Raw genomic sequence first — 17,560 nt, forward strand, 5'->3', positions numbered from 1 at the left:
CTGCGGCAGCAGCTCAGTGGTCTCACTGTCTGCGGGTATGTTTTTCCCTGCCAGGGTCTCCCATCACTCACAGTCAGACACAGCAAGGCCAGCGTGCTAACTGTGGCTGCGGCCAGGGATTGGTAGCAGGTGCTTTTGGTGTTTCCACCGGAAATAACCCCACCCATGCTCTGGGCAGTGGTCTGCATCTCCAGGTACACATCAGAACACCAGACCCACAGCTCTAGCGCCTAGAATGCCGGGCCCTTGACAGCCCCTTTGTCCAAAACAGGTTTTTCAGGAAAATCTCAGCTCTACCCAGGGTCTCCTTCAGCTCACCTTTCTGCAGCTGTAGAACCGGTCTCCACTCAGACATAAATCCTGGTTTCAGCAATTTTTTTTAAACTAAAAAAGAATATCAGCCCCATATTATATTTCCTTGATTCTCAAAGCATTTGACACTGCCCATACTGATCAGCTTAGACATTTTATCTCCAGGCACTGGCCATTTGAGATGAAAATCCTACACTCCAGCTTTCATGGACAGTGACCAGGGGGATGTATTGATTGTCCAGTTGGAACATTCGTACTCTACGGATACCATGAATCTGATGACTACTCATGTTCCCTTCTTTCCATTGGCTGCTAGGAAGCTCAGAGTGGCTCACTTTTGCAACTGCTTAGACTACGATATACACTGTGTGTTAACTTTACTTCCAGTCTCAACTTACTTCCTAAGCTTACTTTCCCTTTGACCCAGTGTCCTGAGCTATTTATCCTGGCCTATTGAATTGAATGTACACATGCTACCACAAATCCTTTCAAAAGAGGAGATTAATATATAAACAAATAAAAATGCAAATGGTAATTACTATTATTAGGAAGAGGCAGAGCATCAAAAATATTGGAGACTCTATAAAGCAGATCATGCTGACTCTCATGCTGCAAGGCCCCCAGTCTCTGATGCAAAGCCCTCTCATCAGGATGCACGCTTCTGCCCCACACCCACCTCATACAAAAAAGTGCTAATGCCCAGATACCCACCCCAGGGAACTCCCTCCGGTCTTCTCCCTGCAGCTGTCTTCTGGCCTCTCCACGCAGTCTCCGCCGAGGAGCAGACACGCACCTTCCACAGCACATTTATCCTCCCCAAACCAGGGCACAATTATCTTGACTGGTTTTCAAGCTCAACTCTTTGCTCAACTGGGGCAATAGCATTGCTGGGTTGGAGTGCCACCATCTAATTAATTTGTTTACAGTGTTACTGAGGGGAGCTTTTGAAATCAATTTGCAAGTGTGATTTAAAACTGACATCAGTATTTTGAGCCAAGGGCACGGGCCTTTTTAACAGGAACACGGGTGGTCTTAAACACCTGAAATTAAGCTCTTTGTGGCCGATGGCTCGGTTCTCTGTGGGGTTATATTTGTAGAGGTCAGGAACTTGGTTATTCCAAGAACACTTTTGCTCAGAAAGTAGTGAGGCTGTGTAGGATACTCAAGATTTCTTCCCGTCCCTGCAGCTGTAGTGGCTTAGGCACAATCTCCACTTTACCATGCATGCCCCGTTTCCATCACAGAGCCTTCGTGCTGAAAAATCCCTGGGGAACATCTAATCCAGCCCTTTCCTTCTGTGAACAAATAGGGACTTGTTCAAGTTCACACAGAGCATAAGTTGCAGAGTTTGGACTTGGGGGCGAGGAGGGGCTCCAATCTCCATCACACCTGTGACCAACCTGGAATCAGATACATTAAATTCAATTCTAAGACTTCCTAAGACAAACTTTGAGAGGCTTCCTCCAATCTACTTAATACATTTACTCAGGGTGTGTATGTGTGTGATGACGTTTAAGCGTTGCAGAATTGCTTGGGGGAAATCAGTGCCCCAAAGCATCCAGAAGTGCAGCCTCCTGATCACATAACTGAACATGAGTCGAAAAGGAAGTTTCCCGCAGGTCGCAGGGGTTCCCTGTGTGAGAATCCAGCCCCGCCTCCTCACTGTAGTAAGGGCTGCGTTTCCACCTGCCCCACTCTTGCTTGTTAGCTAACCACTTTTGTCAAGAGTCATCTCCAGATTTGTACACTTCTCTTTCTCTCAGGGATCATCTCATGTTTGCAAAAAGATTACATTACTGAATCCAAACTTGTTCTGCTCGCCGCATGACAGGCCAGTACATCTGGAGACGAGGTGTTGGGACAAGGAATAGCGACTTTATTCGGAAAGTCGGCAGACCAAGAAGAGGGGAGACTAGTGTCCTGGAGAACCATCTTCCCCAAGTCAGAATTCAGACTCCTTTTGTACTAAAAATGGGTGGGGAGGTTGTGGTCATTACAAATTACTTGGTGTCAGAATCCTTTGTTCTTGCAGCAGTCCACACGTGGGTCAGGTCATGATGTTCCTGCAAACCGCCAACAAGACAAATGTTATTCTCTGTTCTGCAACTTTTTATCTCTATATGAATGGGAAGTGTTACACCCATAAAGGCCAGAGCCTTGAGAATGGGCTCTCCTGTCTATTTCAGGCTCTAGGCAATGTTCTTTTACAGAAGGTGCAGAACCAGCAGGAATGAGCCCAGGAAACAGCGCACAGGGTTAGAGCCAAAGGAATAGATCTAATACAGAGCCAGATTTGTTTTTCCCTGTTACAATTACACAAGGTTTTCAAGAGACTCCTTTAGAGACAATCCCAACCTTGCAAATTGCGACACAGTGCAAAGAACATCCAAGGAGTATGGTCCAGCCGCCACCTTGGGATCTGTTGTCCTCGTGGTCTCCTTACACCCAAACGTCCTCCAGTGTGCCACTCCTCGCCTGCCAGGTCTCGCACAGGATTTAGGGAGAGTTGGGTGCTAAATTGATGGCATCTGGATCATATCAGATCTTTAAATGTCAGGCTAAATGTGTTTTTTCTAGTTTTTCCCTGAGGGCTAAGATTGGACTGCTCATAAACTCATCTCCTCTCTCCCCGCGTGGATTTTACACTGTAAACGTTCACAGCTCAGCTGTTTCCAGTGCTTTCCCATCTCAAATGGCAGATAAAAATGGAAGCGCTCAGGCCCAACTGAGCTGCCGAGAAGTCACGAGCTGTAGGCGTGTGCCCCATTGTTTGGGTGTTTAAGACGATAGCAGTGCTGGCTGGGGTTGACACCACACAGCCGCCCTGCTGTCTCTGGCTCTGATCTAGCCTGCACAAGGGAGGTAGAAGCTTTCTAAAATGGTGATAAACAGTGAGGTCACAGCCCAGAACATCCCAGCCCTCTTGGACCCAGCCAAACAAAAACAAGCCTTGTGGGTGAGTATGAGTCAAAGAATCATGGCTGGTAGGACCAACCAGGCCAGGATTCACAAATTGGGAGGTCCACTTAGGAGTAAGGGCTTGGAACTGAAGACTCTCAGCGCCAGTCCCAGATTGTCTTCTCTCCTGGGTTCTAATCTCTAGCACTGAATGAGCGCCTGGCACATAGCAGGTGGTCCATAATCCCGGCTGCCTTCCATTCTGGCCTGTGATTCCAGAACCCAGCACAGTGCCTGACATATAATAAGCAGTCAGTAAGTGTTGACTGACTGATTGCACTCATAAAAAATAACTGGATGGATAGATGCATGGAAGGAAGGAAGAAGGAAGAAGGGAGGGAGGGAGGAAGAGAGGAAGGATGTTATTAAATCTCTGCCTAAAGCTAACAAGTCAAAACATAGGATTCCGTTCCTCATGATGCAATCCCTTCGGCTGTTGCGCACTTACTCTAAACGTCATAAATTCCTCCCATTGATTGAGCCAAAGTCTGCCATGTTGTAACATGGCAGTTCTAGTTTTCTTGTCTCCGTCTCCCTGGCTCTACGTAGAGGGTCCTTCCCAAGAGGAAATCAGACCTTCCCTTTTGCTTTCTCTCTCTCCATTAGCATTGGGTACTAGCAAGAAACACCATTGGTTTTTAGCTGCAGAATCAGAAGAATCATGGGTTTTAAGGAATCACCAAGTCTTCATTTCCTCTAAGAATTGGTTCTGGTTTTCCCCAGGCATCTGTGGAATGATTTCTTTGAAAAGACCTAGGTCTGTCATCCTTGTTCCCCTACGCCAAGAGCAAGCCTCCCTATTCCAAGATGGCGGCCACAGAGCACCGAGGCCCACGGACACTGGTGACCTCACAGTGTGCCAGTTAGCTCGGTTGGCCTACATTTCCCAGAATGCTCCTTCTTACATGTGTTCAGTGAGATTGGTTATATTGTTTTCCCCAGTTCAGATATTTGAAAGGACTCCCCAGACTCCACAGAGTATGCTCACGTCAAGACTTTTATTTAAAGGCAAAGGCTCCAGTGCAGGGAGAAAGAGAAAGCAGGGGAACAGTGTGGTTCCAAGAGACTTTGTGCACCGAGGCCCAGCCTCTGTCCACACAGACCGCACTGAATCTCTGGATGGAGCTGCCAACATCTGTGCAAGGAACCCTGGCTTCAGGAGAACTCACTGGAAGGAGCCAGGTGGCTCTTTAAGTTGCCAAGCCAGGCTTCTCAAACTGGTGAGGCCGTTGCAGACCACCAGGAAAGAAGATAACCCCAGGCTTGCCAGGAGAGTTTCAGGCCTCAGACAGCACATTACACATCTCACTGCCCTTACCTTCGTCGTTAAGTCAAAAATCAGACATTGAGGCGTCCCCAGAAGAAAAGACAGAACTGCTCCATTATCTCCACCGTGGGGCATGAGAGAGACCCTTGGGAAGTCTGGAGGGCAGAAGGGAAGCAGGAGATGCGATGGAGCTCACCCATGTTGCTCATCCTCGGACACACCTCACTGGCACAAAGTGTTTACTGGACCTGTAATTGCTCTGCTTTCCCTGGATCTGACTTCAGCTCCTCTGCTTCTGCTTCTGGGCCAGGTGTCTGTGTGTAGCCCCACACCAAAGGGTCCCGACTTCGGAAGGATGTCCACTTCACCTGTGTCAGAAGCAGCAAGGATTGGGGTGGATTTTAGTCCATCCTTGTGGGGTTCCAGCCCATACTGATGGGTTCCAGGTTGTTCTCAATCTCCCTGATTTTATATCTTTGTTTCCTTTGGAACTGCCTGTCCTGTGGACTTCAGGTGTCAGCATCAGATATGAAGACAGCAGCCTTACAGAAACTGCTTAACCAGCTCCCATGATTATGTGAGGCCATACCTCTGCAACAAATAATATATATATTTATATACATATATATGTATATATAGTCGTTTGCATCCCATATCTATGTCTTTTAGTGATTCTGCATCTCTGGCTGACTCCTGCCATCCCCTGGAAGGATGGCCACTGGCTTCTCCCTACCTCTGTGCTGCAGAAAATTCCGCACAATGCAGATGGTGGTGAGGTCCCTAAGCTCCGCTTCCCCACACACTGCGACTCGACTTGCAAGCTCCTCTAACAATCTCTCTTCCACGTGCAGGTGGGAAGTTGGGCAGGCAGCCCCGTTCTCAGCTGTGGAGTGGGCTGACCGGCTGTGCAGACTCACAGATGCCAGACAGATACCCAGTAGGCTCAGCTGATGTCTCATGAAAGGGAAGATATCAAAACAGTGACAAGAAATCACTGGAGAACTCCATGAGCCACAAGGAACGATGGTCCTCAGTCATCTGGTAAACCCTGAAGTTGGCACATGAGGTGTGCTCACCAGACACACATGGAAGGGCTTCACCACGTGATGTCAGGGCAGAAGTCTAGGCATCTCTAGGCACCCCCAGAAGGCTGAGAGTGCACGTGAGACAAAGATACCGTTTCTCTGGGCTCATGCCCAATAGGTGGGTCTTCGGGCATCTTCTACCAGAGAGGTTGCAGATGAGCAGCCGGCCGGCTGAAGTTGGCCGGCCACCACGTTTTGTTTGGCCTTAACAGTATATTTTAAAGTTTTAAAATTTGTTGCCAGCTTTTGGGACTTCACTTTTTTTTTTAAATCTGAATTTTCCACTTTTCTTGAAAAATCAGAAGATTTAGCAAGTCTGGGCCTATTTTCCTTCCTGGCAAAAATTAGCTGTGGCTGAGTAGCAGCTGTTCTTGTCAGACAGGGATAGACTGTCTCAGCTCACACAGTCCCCACTGGCCCACCACTCTTGCTTGTGTTACCTGCCTGGCTCCTGGAGGCACCTAAGGTCACAAGTTTCCAAGCCCTGGCCAGTCCATCTGTGGCAAGCACTCACACCTCTCCCACGGCAGCAGTGGGAACCCGGCTGGGCGCCCTTTGCCAGCATCTGTACCTCTCTGCCCGAGGACTTCCTTTGGTAACCAGCCCCTCGGTGTCCTTCCCATTAGGCATCCTCGACAGCACTTCACATGAATATCACAACAGCTTACTTTTTCACTTTTACAGATTGATTCATGTTGATTCCTGTAGATTTAGTTCACTAGTTCTAACTGCACAGGACTTCATTATATGACATTAGAGGAACATCTGGGTTATTTTATACTTTTTGCTATTACAGTGCTTCGGTAAATACCCTTGTACATTTTTTTTCTGTGAACATAAACAGAAGTTTCTCCCAGAAGTAGAGATTGCGTTGTAGAGTATCTGTAGCGTCAGTGTGACTGGATGTCACCAGAATACTCAGCAGAGGGGACCAACTCCCACCAGTAGCATGTGACAGTCCCTTTGCCCCACAGCTTTGACTGACTTGCTATTATTTTTGTCGATCTATGTCTAGACTCTCCATTCTGTTCCATTGATCTGCTTCTCATTCATGTGTCAATACCACATTATTTTAATTATTGTAGCTTTGTAAATCTAGACATTGGGTGAGAGAGAATTCTCTCCTTGTTCTTCATAATTAGCTTGTCTATTCTTGGTTCTTTTTTTAGTATTTCTTTTCTTTTCTTTTCTTTTCTTTATGGCAGTACTGAGGATTGAACCCAGGACCTCGCGCATACTAAGCATACGCTCTGCCACTGAGCTACACCCTCCCTGCCTATTCTTGCTTCTTCACCCGTCCATAAGGATTGTAGGGTAGCTTGCGAAATCTGCGGGAAGCTCAGCGAAGGTTCTGAATATAATGATAGTGAGTTTATAGGTTAGTGTGAGGTGACTGACATCCTGATGATGTTGGGTCTTTTCGCCCAGGATCATGCCATCTCTCCAGGTTACTTTTATTCCTTCAATAAAATGTATAGTTTCCCCCATAAATTTTGTAAGTTTTTTTACTAGGCACTTGAGAGTTTCTGTTGCTGAGATACCATTTCTCACTTATGAGGAAGAAAATAAAAAAGGTTAATAGCACTCTATCCTGGTAAGATTATGGGGAAACAGGCATTCTCATATTTTATTAGTACAAGTGTACACTAATACAGCCTCACTGGAGTACAATTTGTAATAACTCTAAATTTTTTAAGGCATGTTTTCTTTGACCCAGAAATTCCGCTTCCAGGAATTCATGAATATATGCACATATATATGAGATTTCATGTGTATAATGATATTAAAGGCAACATTATTCTAAGAGCAAAGAATTAGTAACAGCCTATATGTGCACTGATAGAAGATGGTTGAATCAACCACTGAGTAGTTTATCCATTTAATGAAATATTATGTGGTCATTAAATAAAATGAGGCCGATTGACAAATACTAGGTGGGAAATGTCCAAGATTTTTATTTTTTTCTTCTTCTTATTTACTTTGGATTTAGTCTGCTGTTCCTTTTGAAGTATCTTAAGGTGGTAGGTTAGTTTATTAAGTTGAATTTTGTCTTCTTTCCTACAATAAGCACTTACAGCTATAAATTTCCCTCTAAGACTGCTTTAGCTACATCCCGTAAGTTTTGGTATGTTGTATCTTCACTTTCATTTATTTCAAAGAATTTTCTAAGTTCTCATATGATTTCTTCTTTGACTCATTTGTTATTAAGGAATGTGTTTAATTTCTACATATTTATGCATTTTTAAAATTTCTTTCTGACATCTAGCTTCATCCCATTTTGGCTGGAGAACACACTTGGTATGATCTCCGTCCTTTTGGCTATATTGAGATGTGTTTGATGGTTTAGTGTATGGTCGATCCTGAAGAATTTTTCCACGTGCCCATGAGAGAAATGTGTACTTGATGTTGGTAGGTGAGGTGCAGTGACACCTCTAAAATCTTTCCTTTTCTTGCCCTGCTCTCCCTTCCCTGCAGTTATTTCACACCACCTCCCCCTCTAAGCTTGAAATTGCTCACTCTCACGCTCAGTCCATTGCCTTGCTTTGTTTGTGTCCTCATCCTCCCCACTCTCCCCTCTGTATCACACAGATCAGCTTAGCCCCTCTCTCCTCCTCTCTATTCTCCACTTTTCCTGTCATTCAGATTCTCCCAGAACAAAATAGAACCTGAGAACCGACTCAGGCACCAGAATCCACTCTCTTTCCCCAGCCTCCTTAGCTCTGTCTCTGTCCATTTTCCTGAATCTACGTTACAAAAATCCCAGGGCCGAGGCCGACGAGGAGAGAACTCTCCGTGTGGTCAGGACTCTCCGTATGGTTCCAATGAACTGGTGAAGACACAAATCTTCCTTCCAGATCCACTTTCCGTGGATCACAGACCGCATGGGAGATGGCTGTGAGCAAAGCCTCAATTGTCCACGGCTGGACTACTGTCCTCCCTCAAAGCCACCTGCTGGAAAGTCTCCCTCAGCCCTGCCTGTGCCCGGCAGAACCAAATGCCAGGCTTTTAGCGCAGCAGCCTCAAAGTCGGGAATCACTTTGGCTTTAATTCATTATTAACACACTCCTGAAAGCCCTTGGAAGTGCCAGCACCAGCAGACGCCAAGAACACAAGCTCTTACAGCCTGTGGACGGGTGGAAAGGTAACTGCAGTCTTGCTGCTCATCTCCAGGCCTGGAGAAATATCAGACCGCTACATTTTATTTTGTGTTCTTCATAGTGACCCAAATATTAGCTTGTACACAGCTCCGTGCTTGCTTCCAGCACGGTGTGTGTTTATAATCACATGAGGACCTGGCTCACTGGCCGCATCTTTCTCATCTTTCTACCCTCCATCCCGCACCCCCTGCCTGGCGTGTAGTGGATATTCAATAATGTTTGCAGAAAGGATGGAGACAACATAATAATGAATGCACCCAGTAGGGCTTTCCTGTGCTTTCCCAACAGAACAGTTGCAGGCACGGCCAACCTAACCTACTGGTTACATCACTCATCTTCCAGCCTCAAAATGGACTCCAAGTCCTGTGGAATTATTCATCCAGGTACTGTCTCAAAAGTTTGGCAGTATCTTTAATGCCTGCGACCCCACTTCAGTGTTGTGATCTGCAAGGCCTGTCACCAGTGTACACTACAGATGTGCACAGACACATGCGTGCACACACACACCAAATATTTTCTAATTTGAGTCCAGCGGATTGTATGTTTCTGCACCTGGTTTCAACACTTGGGCAGGAAGTGGACCTTTGTCCTCAGAATTAGAGGAATAATGAAGACAAAGATGCACTGGTCTCTGAGACCCCTTGGACCTTCAGAGATGCCTGGAACTCAAATGTGGGGTACAATTCTTGAGGTGTTTTGCTCCCCATAATTTCTTTTGCATCACAGCCCTTTTCCCGTCCCAACAACAGCATCTCCTCTCCTTCCCCGGGGGAGAGGGTGGCACTGCAAGAAGCTGATCACACAGGGTCAACTGCTTGGCTTCTGAGGTTGAACAGAGCAAATCGGGACAGAAACCGAAGAAACTGGAAGAAAAGAATTTTGAAGAGTAACACAGAGCCTTGCTGTCCTGCCCCAGAGCCAGAGTTCCCCTGAGCAAAGGCTGTCACGAGAGAGATGGTGGCATTGATAGTGTCTAATGTCACCAGAGAGGGCTCCTGTCGTCACAGTAAGAAAGGTGGTCTCAGTTCAGAGGACAAGAGAGTCACTGGTGGCTGGGGAGATGGAAGAAACAAGGGAAGGTCCAGGAGTGTCCACAACGTGCAGCTGAAACGCCCACCACCTGCCTGTTTCTGGAGTTACTTTTCTGGCACACACGCCACCAGGAGCTGATGGGAGTTACCGGGAGCCTGGCTTCTGGGCTCAGCCATGTGCAGATTTGGGGCACGGTGATTGCCCGATCCTGGGCCTCCCAGACAGGCAGCGCCAGGATGCCCTTGCCTCCCGGTCACTTCATCTGGAGATGTGGGAGGTGGCCCGGACCCGGGTCGGGAAGCCAGCTGCTCCCACCAGTCCCGGTGACTCTGAAAAGCCTAGGGGGTGTGGGGAAGTCTTGGTCCAACGCTGTGGTCCCTGTAACACTTGCTACATCATCCACAAACGAGGCCTCTTCCTTTAACGGTGTAAGGAACATTTCAGGGTCCCATGGGTGGCCATTAGAGTGCATTTCCCCAGGAGCCTGGGGGAGTCAGAGGCAAGGGCAGCATGGCTGAGCCCTGCCATCCCAGACGGCCCTTCCCAACCCGAGCCATGCCAGCAGGTGTGGGCCAGTTTGTGAGTTTCTGAGGGGATCCTGTCCATTTGGAGAGGACCTGGAAATTTTATTTAAGCTACCCATAGGGCCGGCTTCAAGTGTCATCCTTGGATTAAGAGCTGTGTGGAAACCTTTTAGGGCTGATTCAAATCCCAGAATCTCAGAGGACACACAGAATCAGGGTAGATAGTTGACTCTATACTCATTGACAAATATTTACTGAGTGTCTGCTCTGTGCCAGGAACAGGTCCAGTCTCTGGGGAAACGGCAGTGAACAGATGGAACCCGTCCCCGGGTGGAGCTAACCTTTTATGGAGGTGAGGGGGAGCTGACAAAGAACTGAGTATCTTACTCACCGAGGGTTAAGAGGCACGGACACTCAGAGAGAGCAGGGGATGAGGACAGAGGATGCCACATGTGGATGGAGGAGCCTCCTATGGGAAAAGGTGGGTCAGGCAGGCCTCGCTGAGTAGGTGACGTTACAGTAAACACGAAAGTGGAGAAATGAGTTGATATGGCTGGGTTTCCTGGGAAAGAGCTAACAAGTGGAGGGTAGGCCAGGGAAAGGGGCGAGGCCAGGGTTACTGCAGAGGGTGGGGGTGGGCTCTCTGCCTGGAGGGTGGAGACCCACATGGTTCTCCGGAAGCCTTTGGAATTGAAACTTTCTATCCCATCATCCTCCTGAACCTCCAGATGTCCCAGAAATTCTAAACTACATCTCCCAGAATGCCTGCCACCTGCACCTGTCATCCAGGAAAATGTGGGGCGAGAGGATGGCCGGGTCCCAGGTCGCTGTCAAGCCCCTGGGACGTACCCCATCGAGTGAGGGTCTTTGACTTCATCCAGGAGAGAATTCAAGAGCGAGCCACAGTTGAGTAAAAGTAGACTTATTCAGAGATACACCCTCCACAGACAGAGTGCAGGCCGTCTCAGGCAGAAGGGAGCGCGGCCACGAGGTGTGGGGTTGTTGGTTTCTACGGGCTCGGGAACCTCAGGTACTGACAAGCAGGTGGTTTATTCCAGCTTCTTTGGGGAAGGGGCGGGGATTCCCAGGAATTGGGCCACGCCCCCTTTTTGACCTTTTATGGTCAGCCTGGGGACTGTCGTGGTGCCTGTGGGAGTGTCACTCACTATGTTAATATGTCACAATGAGTGTATAACGAAGCTCAAGTTCAAGGTCCACTGGAAGCCAGATCTCCCCCCATACTGGGCCTCAGGGTCTACTGAGAGTTGAATTTTCCACCATCTTGGTGTTACTGGCTGTGTCATTCCTCGAATGGCTGTGCCCTGTCCCCTTCCCTCATGTCTCACCTGAAAGTCCTACAGCCCCCTCCCCCAGGACACCCTGATGTGAGATTTGGAAAACACAGTATGGTCCAACCCTGCGGTTCCTCCATGCTGTCCGTCAGGCGCTACGCTGGGCTCGTGACACGCTGTTTTCACTTCTGACTCTGAGTGGCTTCAGGGAACACACACACACACACAGGAAGCAACAACTGAATCCAATGGAAAATCATTTTTTCCCACGAGATGTTTATGCTCACCATCTAAGAGCAAAATCAGACTGGAAACAATGAGTAAGTCCCTTCAGGAACTCCCCACCCCACTCCTGCTTCCCGCCAGCCTGGCCACCCCACAGTGGTCAGAGGTCCACCTTGACAGTCAGTCTTCCCTAATCCATCCGTTCCACCAGACGCCCGAAGCCTCTGAGCGCTGGCTCCCCAGCTCCCTCCCTCTGCATCACTCCCCGGGGTCCTCAAACACCCATGTGCACCACCCTGGCATCTGACTTTATATCTGTAGGCCAGACCTGCCCCCTGCCCTCCAGCCACCATCTGTCCCTCCGTATCCATACATCCAGGTCCTTCCACTCCCTTCGGCTTGGAAATGCCACCTCCAGCTTCACATGTCCCCACAGAGCCACCAATGCTCATCCCCGTCCCTGCTTATCCCCGTTGATGGCATCTTCCAACGGCTCAGACTAAGGACTTGGGGTCATCCTTGAGTCTCTCACACCTCACGTCAGTTTGCCAACAACTCCTATGGGTTCTTCCTTAAAACACATCAGAGGCTGACCACTTCTCCCGGCTCCCTGAGGCCACTCCAGGTCCACGCCCTTGTCCTGTCTAACTGCAGTAACTCCTTGGTGGAGCCTCCTGCTTCTGCTCTGTCCACCCCCCCACCCTACCCCAACTTGGTCTAATCTCAGCACAGAAGGCAGAGCAGTCTTGTTAATATCCAAGTCCATTGTGTCCTCTGCTTACAACCCTCCAAAGGCTCCCATCTGACTCAGACCAAAAGCCAAAATCCCTGCAGTACCCTCTAAAGTTCTATGCGATCCCCACCCCCTTACCTCTTTCATTCCATCCCACCCTGCCCACACTGTTCCAGCCACCTGGGCTCTCTGCTGGCCCTCAAAAGGCCAGGCACACTCTCACGTCAACCTCAGGACCTTTGCATGTGGTGTCCTCTCCACCCCAAATGCTCATCCTCACAACTGCCCAGCCCTCCTCCTTACACAGAGGCTTCCGTGAAGCCATTCCTCGCTCAGTGTCCACTGTCAGCCCCTAGCCCATGCTCTCCAGCGACCTTCCCTGCTTTATTTTTCTCCTTAGCCCTTGCCACCACCTGTCTCACTGTTTATTTTAATTATCAGTCTGTCCATCTGTCTCTCCCACTAGATTGTAAGCTCCACAAGGCACACATCTCACTCTGTTTTATTTGCTGTTATAGTCCCAGTCCCCAGGATAGTTTTGGCTCATGAATATTCATTGGTTGAATGGAGGAAGTCTACAACTGAAGGAGCATGGCCCTCCTCTTCCGGCATCCCCCTCAACCCAGTGGCCAACTGAGCGGATGGCATTCAGATGCTCCCGTGGGTTAGTTACAAGAGCATCTCCCCAGCTTCCCTCCTTTTCAAAAGGATGAGGATAGAGGTCCTCAGGGACGGAGGGAGGGTCTGGCCTACCTTTACAGGATCACCTGTGGGAGGCTGTGGCTGCAAACAGCCGGCCCCCTGCATTTCCGTCACAGGTGCAGCCTTTCCGAAATCCGAAATCCGAAATCCGAAATCCGGAGAGAAAACTTTTCCCCGCCCCTTTGGGTGGGGAAAGACGCCTTCCATCCGAACTCCTGGGACGATCCCGTCTGGGTGTGGTCCTAGCGGTGACGGCGCTTATTTTCCCCGGAGTCGTGTTCCGTGGGGCTGCTCAGAGCTTGGGAACAGTGAGGGCGTTAGGACCAGGGGCGAGGCGCACGCCTGGCTGGGGCTGGCAGAGGTCCTCGGGCTGGCTGAGCGCGGAGCTCTGTGCCAAAGGAAATCAGGGCTGCCTGCCGGCTTCACATCTGTTGATCTGACCCGACTTGAAGGGTCCAAAGGAGGACGGCTGTCAGCTCGGCTGGACGGCGGACCCACCAGCTCCCCCAGGCATCTCGTAGCAACCTGACCATTCACGCAAGGGGGGAGAGGAAACACGTGGGACTAGACACCTGAGCAGAACGGAATCATTATTTTTTTCCCAAAGGAAAAGGGGCTGAAAGGGGGCAAACGGTTCAGTTTGAAGTCCCTGTGAATGGGCTTTCAGAAGGCAATTAAAGACACCCGCTGAGAGAGGAGCCGGGGTGGGACCTGGGTCCGTGGCTTTCTGATTGCAAGTGGACACCGGTCTTACACACGCTGCTGGCAAGTGTCAGTCGTGGGGTGGGTGGGGAGGGAAGGAGCAGGTTAAGGGACCGGCAAAACACTTCCAGGTGGAACCAGGAACCCAGGTTCTGCGGCTTGAAGGAACCTGGCGCCGGAGGAGAAAGGGAACTTGAACATGACCTGTTGCGTTTGGCAAGTTCCAGCAACATGCTCGTAAGAAAGCGGCTCAGGCACGGCCCCTGCGGACTGCGGGTCCTGCTGCTGCTCCTGTCGCTGGGATGCGCGCTGCTGATGCTGGCCGCGCTGCACCCTCCCCCGCACGCCCTGCCCCGGGCGGTCACAGCCCAGGGCACCGAGCGCAGCCCCGATGCTGGGTACCGCCTGGACTTCGGGGAATCCCAGGAGTGGGTGCTGGAGTCCGAGGATGAGGGCCAAGAGTACGGCCCCCTGGGGGGCCTGCCGCCCTTCGTCTCGCTGCGGGAGGATCAGCTGCTGGTGGCCGTGGCCTTGCCCAGGGGCAGAAGAAACCGGAGCGAGGGCAGGAGAGGTGGCAGCTACCGGCTCATCAAGCAGCCAAGCAGGAAGCAGGATGAAGACGCCGCGGAGAGGGACTGGGGGGCCGAGGAGGAGGAGGATGGAGAGGCGTCAGAAGAAGATGAGCTGACCCCGCTCGGCCTGGAGGAGGCGCTCAGTGCCCGCATCCCCCTGCAGAGGGCGCTGCCTGAGGTACGGCATCCGCTGTAAGTAAGGCCCTCGCTTCCCCTTCCCCTGGTTCTGGAGCGCAACCAGCAAGCTTGGGGCTGCAGACTTCGTGCGCTGCCTCCACTGGCTTAGGGCGGCGCTTCTCCAGGTGTGGTCCAGCGGCAGCATCACCTGGGGACTTGTTAGCGGTGCAGGGGCAGACTCTTTGGGTGGGGTACGGCGGTCTGCCTTGAACCAGGCCTCCAGGTGAGAACCACTGTCCTAGAGACAGAAAAGGAGTAACTCTTGTTCCTTCTCTTCCCGTCCTGGGTTCTAGTTCTTCCGTCTCTGGCTTCTCAGGTCAAACAACCTTATCTCTACAACACAGAGGGGCCAGGGAGCACCTGTTCTCCAAGACACTTCCAGTTCTAACTCTGATGCTAGCACATTTTGATATTAGGATGGTTGTGTTTGCTTTCATTTTGGATGAAAGCAACAATCACAGCTAGCACTCGTGTGGCTCTGGCCTTGAGCCCGGCTTTAATCAAAGAGTTTTTCATGTATTAACTCATAAAGTCCTTACAACTCTGTAGGATGGGTGCTAGCACTACCACGATGCCTACTTTATAGGTATGAAAATAAGGCACAGAGAGGGCAAGTGACCTGCCCACAGTCACACAGCTAGTAGGTGCCAAAGCAGGGATTTACTCCAATCTGCCTGAACCCTCCCCTCTATGCCCCCTTCCTTAGTCCACCAGACTGTGGGGACAGTTCCAGGGCACAGAAGCTAGAATACGGTGCTGTTGCATCTGACCTGGCAGGGTGGCCCACCCCTAGGAGGCAAGCTGGGAAGTGTGAAGACATGCAGGCTGTGTCCAGGGAGATGGTGGGCTCATCCTGGACCCTATCTGCCCTGCCCACCATCACCATGGCTGGCCCAGGGGAGGGGTCTGGTTACCCAGCAGCCAGGGGCAATGCAGCTGGCTAGCTGGGTGGTGGAGGCCCCTCCTCTGTAAGCACTGCTCTTTCCAGAACCCAGAGGGTTTCCTGGGCAGCAGAGCCACCGAGGATCAGGTTACAGCAGAGGTCAGGAGCAGGACCACTACTTGCATCCCTGAAGGGTTCCTCTGAGCCTGGCTACTCAGCCACTTGCCGCCAGGCATACGCAGATGCAGGTCGGCCCAAGGGTGAAGCCTCCTTAGATTGTGTACCCGGTGCCTCACTCAACTCACTGTAGCCCCAGCCCAGCTGCTCTGACTCCAATTGCGGCTGAAACAGCTCTTTTCAGGAAACTCTCAGACCTAGCCAGGCCCACCCATCACAGTTTTATGCTCTCTGCAGCTTTAATTCATAACGCTCATTACAACTGCAGCTAAATGGTCATTGATGTGCTGCCTGGTGAACAGTCCCAGCACACAGGAAAGATGTGATTGCTGAATGAATGAGTTTATCATTCTCCAGTTCTTTTGATGATAACATTTTTTTCACTGGCCTAGAGCAAGAATGTTTTCCCAATGAGAAACATTGCCTCAGCCAGGAGAGTCTCTGGCTCCCCAAGCTGTGAGTGCATGTGTGGCTGTGTGTGTCTGCATCATGCAAGTGTGGGTGCATTGGGTTGTGTGTGTGTTAAAGGGATGTTGTGCATATGTGCTGTTAGTGGTGCCTGCATACCTAGTGCCTGTGTCTGCTGTGGTGTGAGGTGCACAGGGACCAGCTGTGTGATGTGTTGTCACATGGGCATATGTGTCGTCAATGTGTTCATGTTCATGTATGAATCACTGTGCTGTGTGGCACACGTGCGTCATGTGTGCGCACATGGCATGGCATGCACGTGCATTTTGCATGTGTGCTTTGTTGCATGTTGCGCATGTGCTTTGTGTGAGTGTGCTGCATGAGTTATAAATGTTGCGCAAATGGCACGTGTGCACATTTGCAAGTGTCTGTGTTATGCTTGTGGTTTGAAGTGCATGAGTGTGTGTTGTGCACGTGGGCATGTGTGGATGTGTGTGCACCGCTTCTGTGGTTGCTCTCTTCCAGCCAGGGTGACCAACTCGGCCCAGTTTGCCTAGGACTTTTCTGTCGTAGAAACCCCTCAGTCCCCAGGCAAATCAAGACGGTTGATCTCCCCACCCGGGGCTTGGCTCTGTCCGGAGGTGTATGACGCCCTCTGCTGGCCGCAGCCTGTCCCTGCAGCCTGTGCGGCCCTGGCCTGGGTCCCCCGTCTCCCCTCCCCCAGTTGCCCTTCAGGTACTGGCGCCGCCCATTCCTGGCAGGGCTCCAGGATGCGCCACGGATTCTCTGCAAAATAAGGCAACAACGTCCCTACTCTCCCTCTGCGGTGACAGGACTCTCCTTCTCCCATCTTACCTAGTTGGTCTGTGGTGAGGCCTGGGCGTCCCCAGGTAGTTCCAATGTGCAGCCAGGGCTGAGATCCAAGGCTGTGAGGCACCAGGCATTTCCCAGCCAGTGGGGAGAGGTGGGAGGGGGGCATCTCCTCCTTCGATTTCCCCTGCTCCCGTCCTGCCCCAGAGGTCACTTTGGCAGCAGCTTTGCTATCGTGGAGGAGGGGGAGAGGGGGGTCACTGTGCACCTGGTCAGGTTGGTCCTTGCTGGGCAGCAAGCCACCCCAGGACAGCTCTGGTACCTCGGGTGCAAAGGAGAGAGGGGGCAACTAACAGGGCATCAATAAATCTTGGCGGGTAGGCACCTCCGGGGGGCGGGGCATTAGTGGAGGGAGAGCTGGAACCGGAGTAGCCTGGGGCAGAGACTGGAGGCTGGAGCCCAGCCAATCCCCCACCTGCAGCCAGAGAGGGAAAGCGGCAGCCCAGTGTGCCTGGGACCTGGCCGGCCAAGCTTGCAGTCTGG

At 50.9% G+C, this 17,560-nt stretch overlaps 1 protein-coding gene and 1 long non-coding RNA gene across 4 annotated transcripts in view; one reads left to right on the top strand and one right to left on the bottom strand.

Annotated features, from left to right (window-relative positions):
* Positions 1–627: 627 nt before the first annotated feature.
* Positions 628–13,479, bottom strand: LOC140687809 (uncharacterized). 2 transcript variants are annotated; one of them, XR_012062429.1, is made up of 3 exons: positions 13,340–13,479; positions 4,589–5,128; positions 628–2,375 (listed from the first exon to the last, which is right to left on the bottom strand). It is a non-coding gene; the product is annotated as an uncharacterized lncRNA (long non-coding RNA). The 2 variants fall into 2 exon arrangements; XR_012062445.1 differs by having other exon boundaries at positions 4,589–4,905; positions 13,340–13,477.
* A 90-nt stretch (positions 13,480–13,569) lies between these two features.
* Positions 13,570–17,560, top strand: part of GALNT15 (polypeptide N-acetylgalactosaminyltransferase 15) — a 30,146-nt gene continuing 26,155 nt past the window's right edge. The window contains exon 1 of one of the 2 annotated variants that reach the window (XM_072945578.1): positions 13,570–14,754. In XM_072945578.1, coding sequence (XP_072801679.1) covers positions 14,222–14,754 — 533 coding nt within the window. In that variant the 5' untranslated portion in view covers positions 13,570–14,221. The remainder of the gene's footprint in view (positions 14,755–17,560) is intronic. The other variant, XM_006205289.4, reaches the window with a different exon arrangement.

Source organism: Vicugna pacos, chromosome 1 (genome assembly GCF_048564905.1).
Source record: "Vicugna pacos chromosome 1, VicPac4, whole genome shotgun sequence".
Taxonomy (NCBI): domain Eukaryota; kingdom Metazoa; phylum Chordata; class Mammalia; order Artiodactyla; family Camelidae; genus Vicugna; species Vicugna pacos.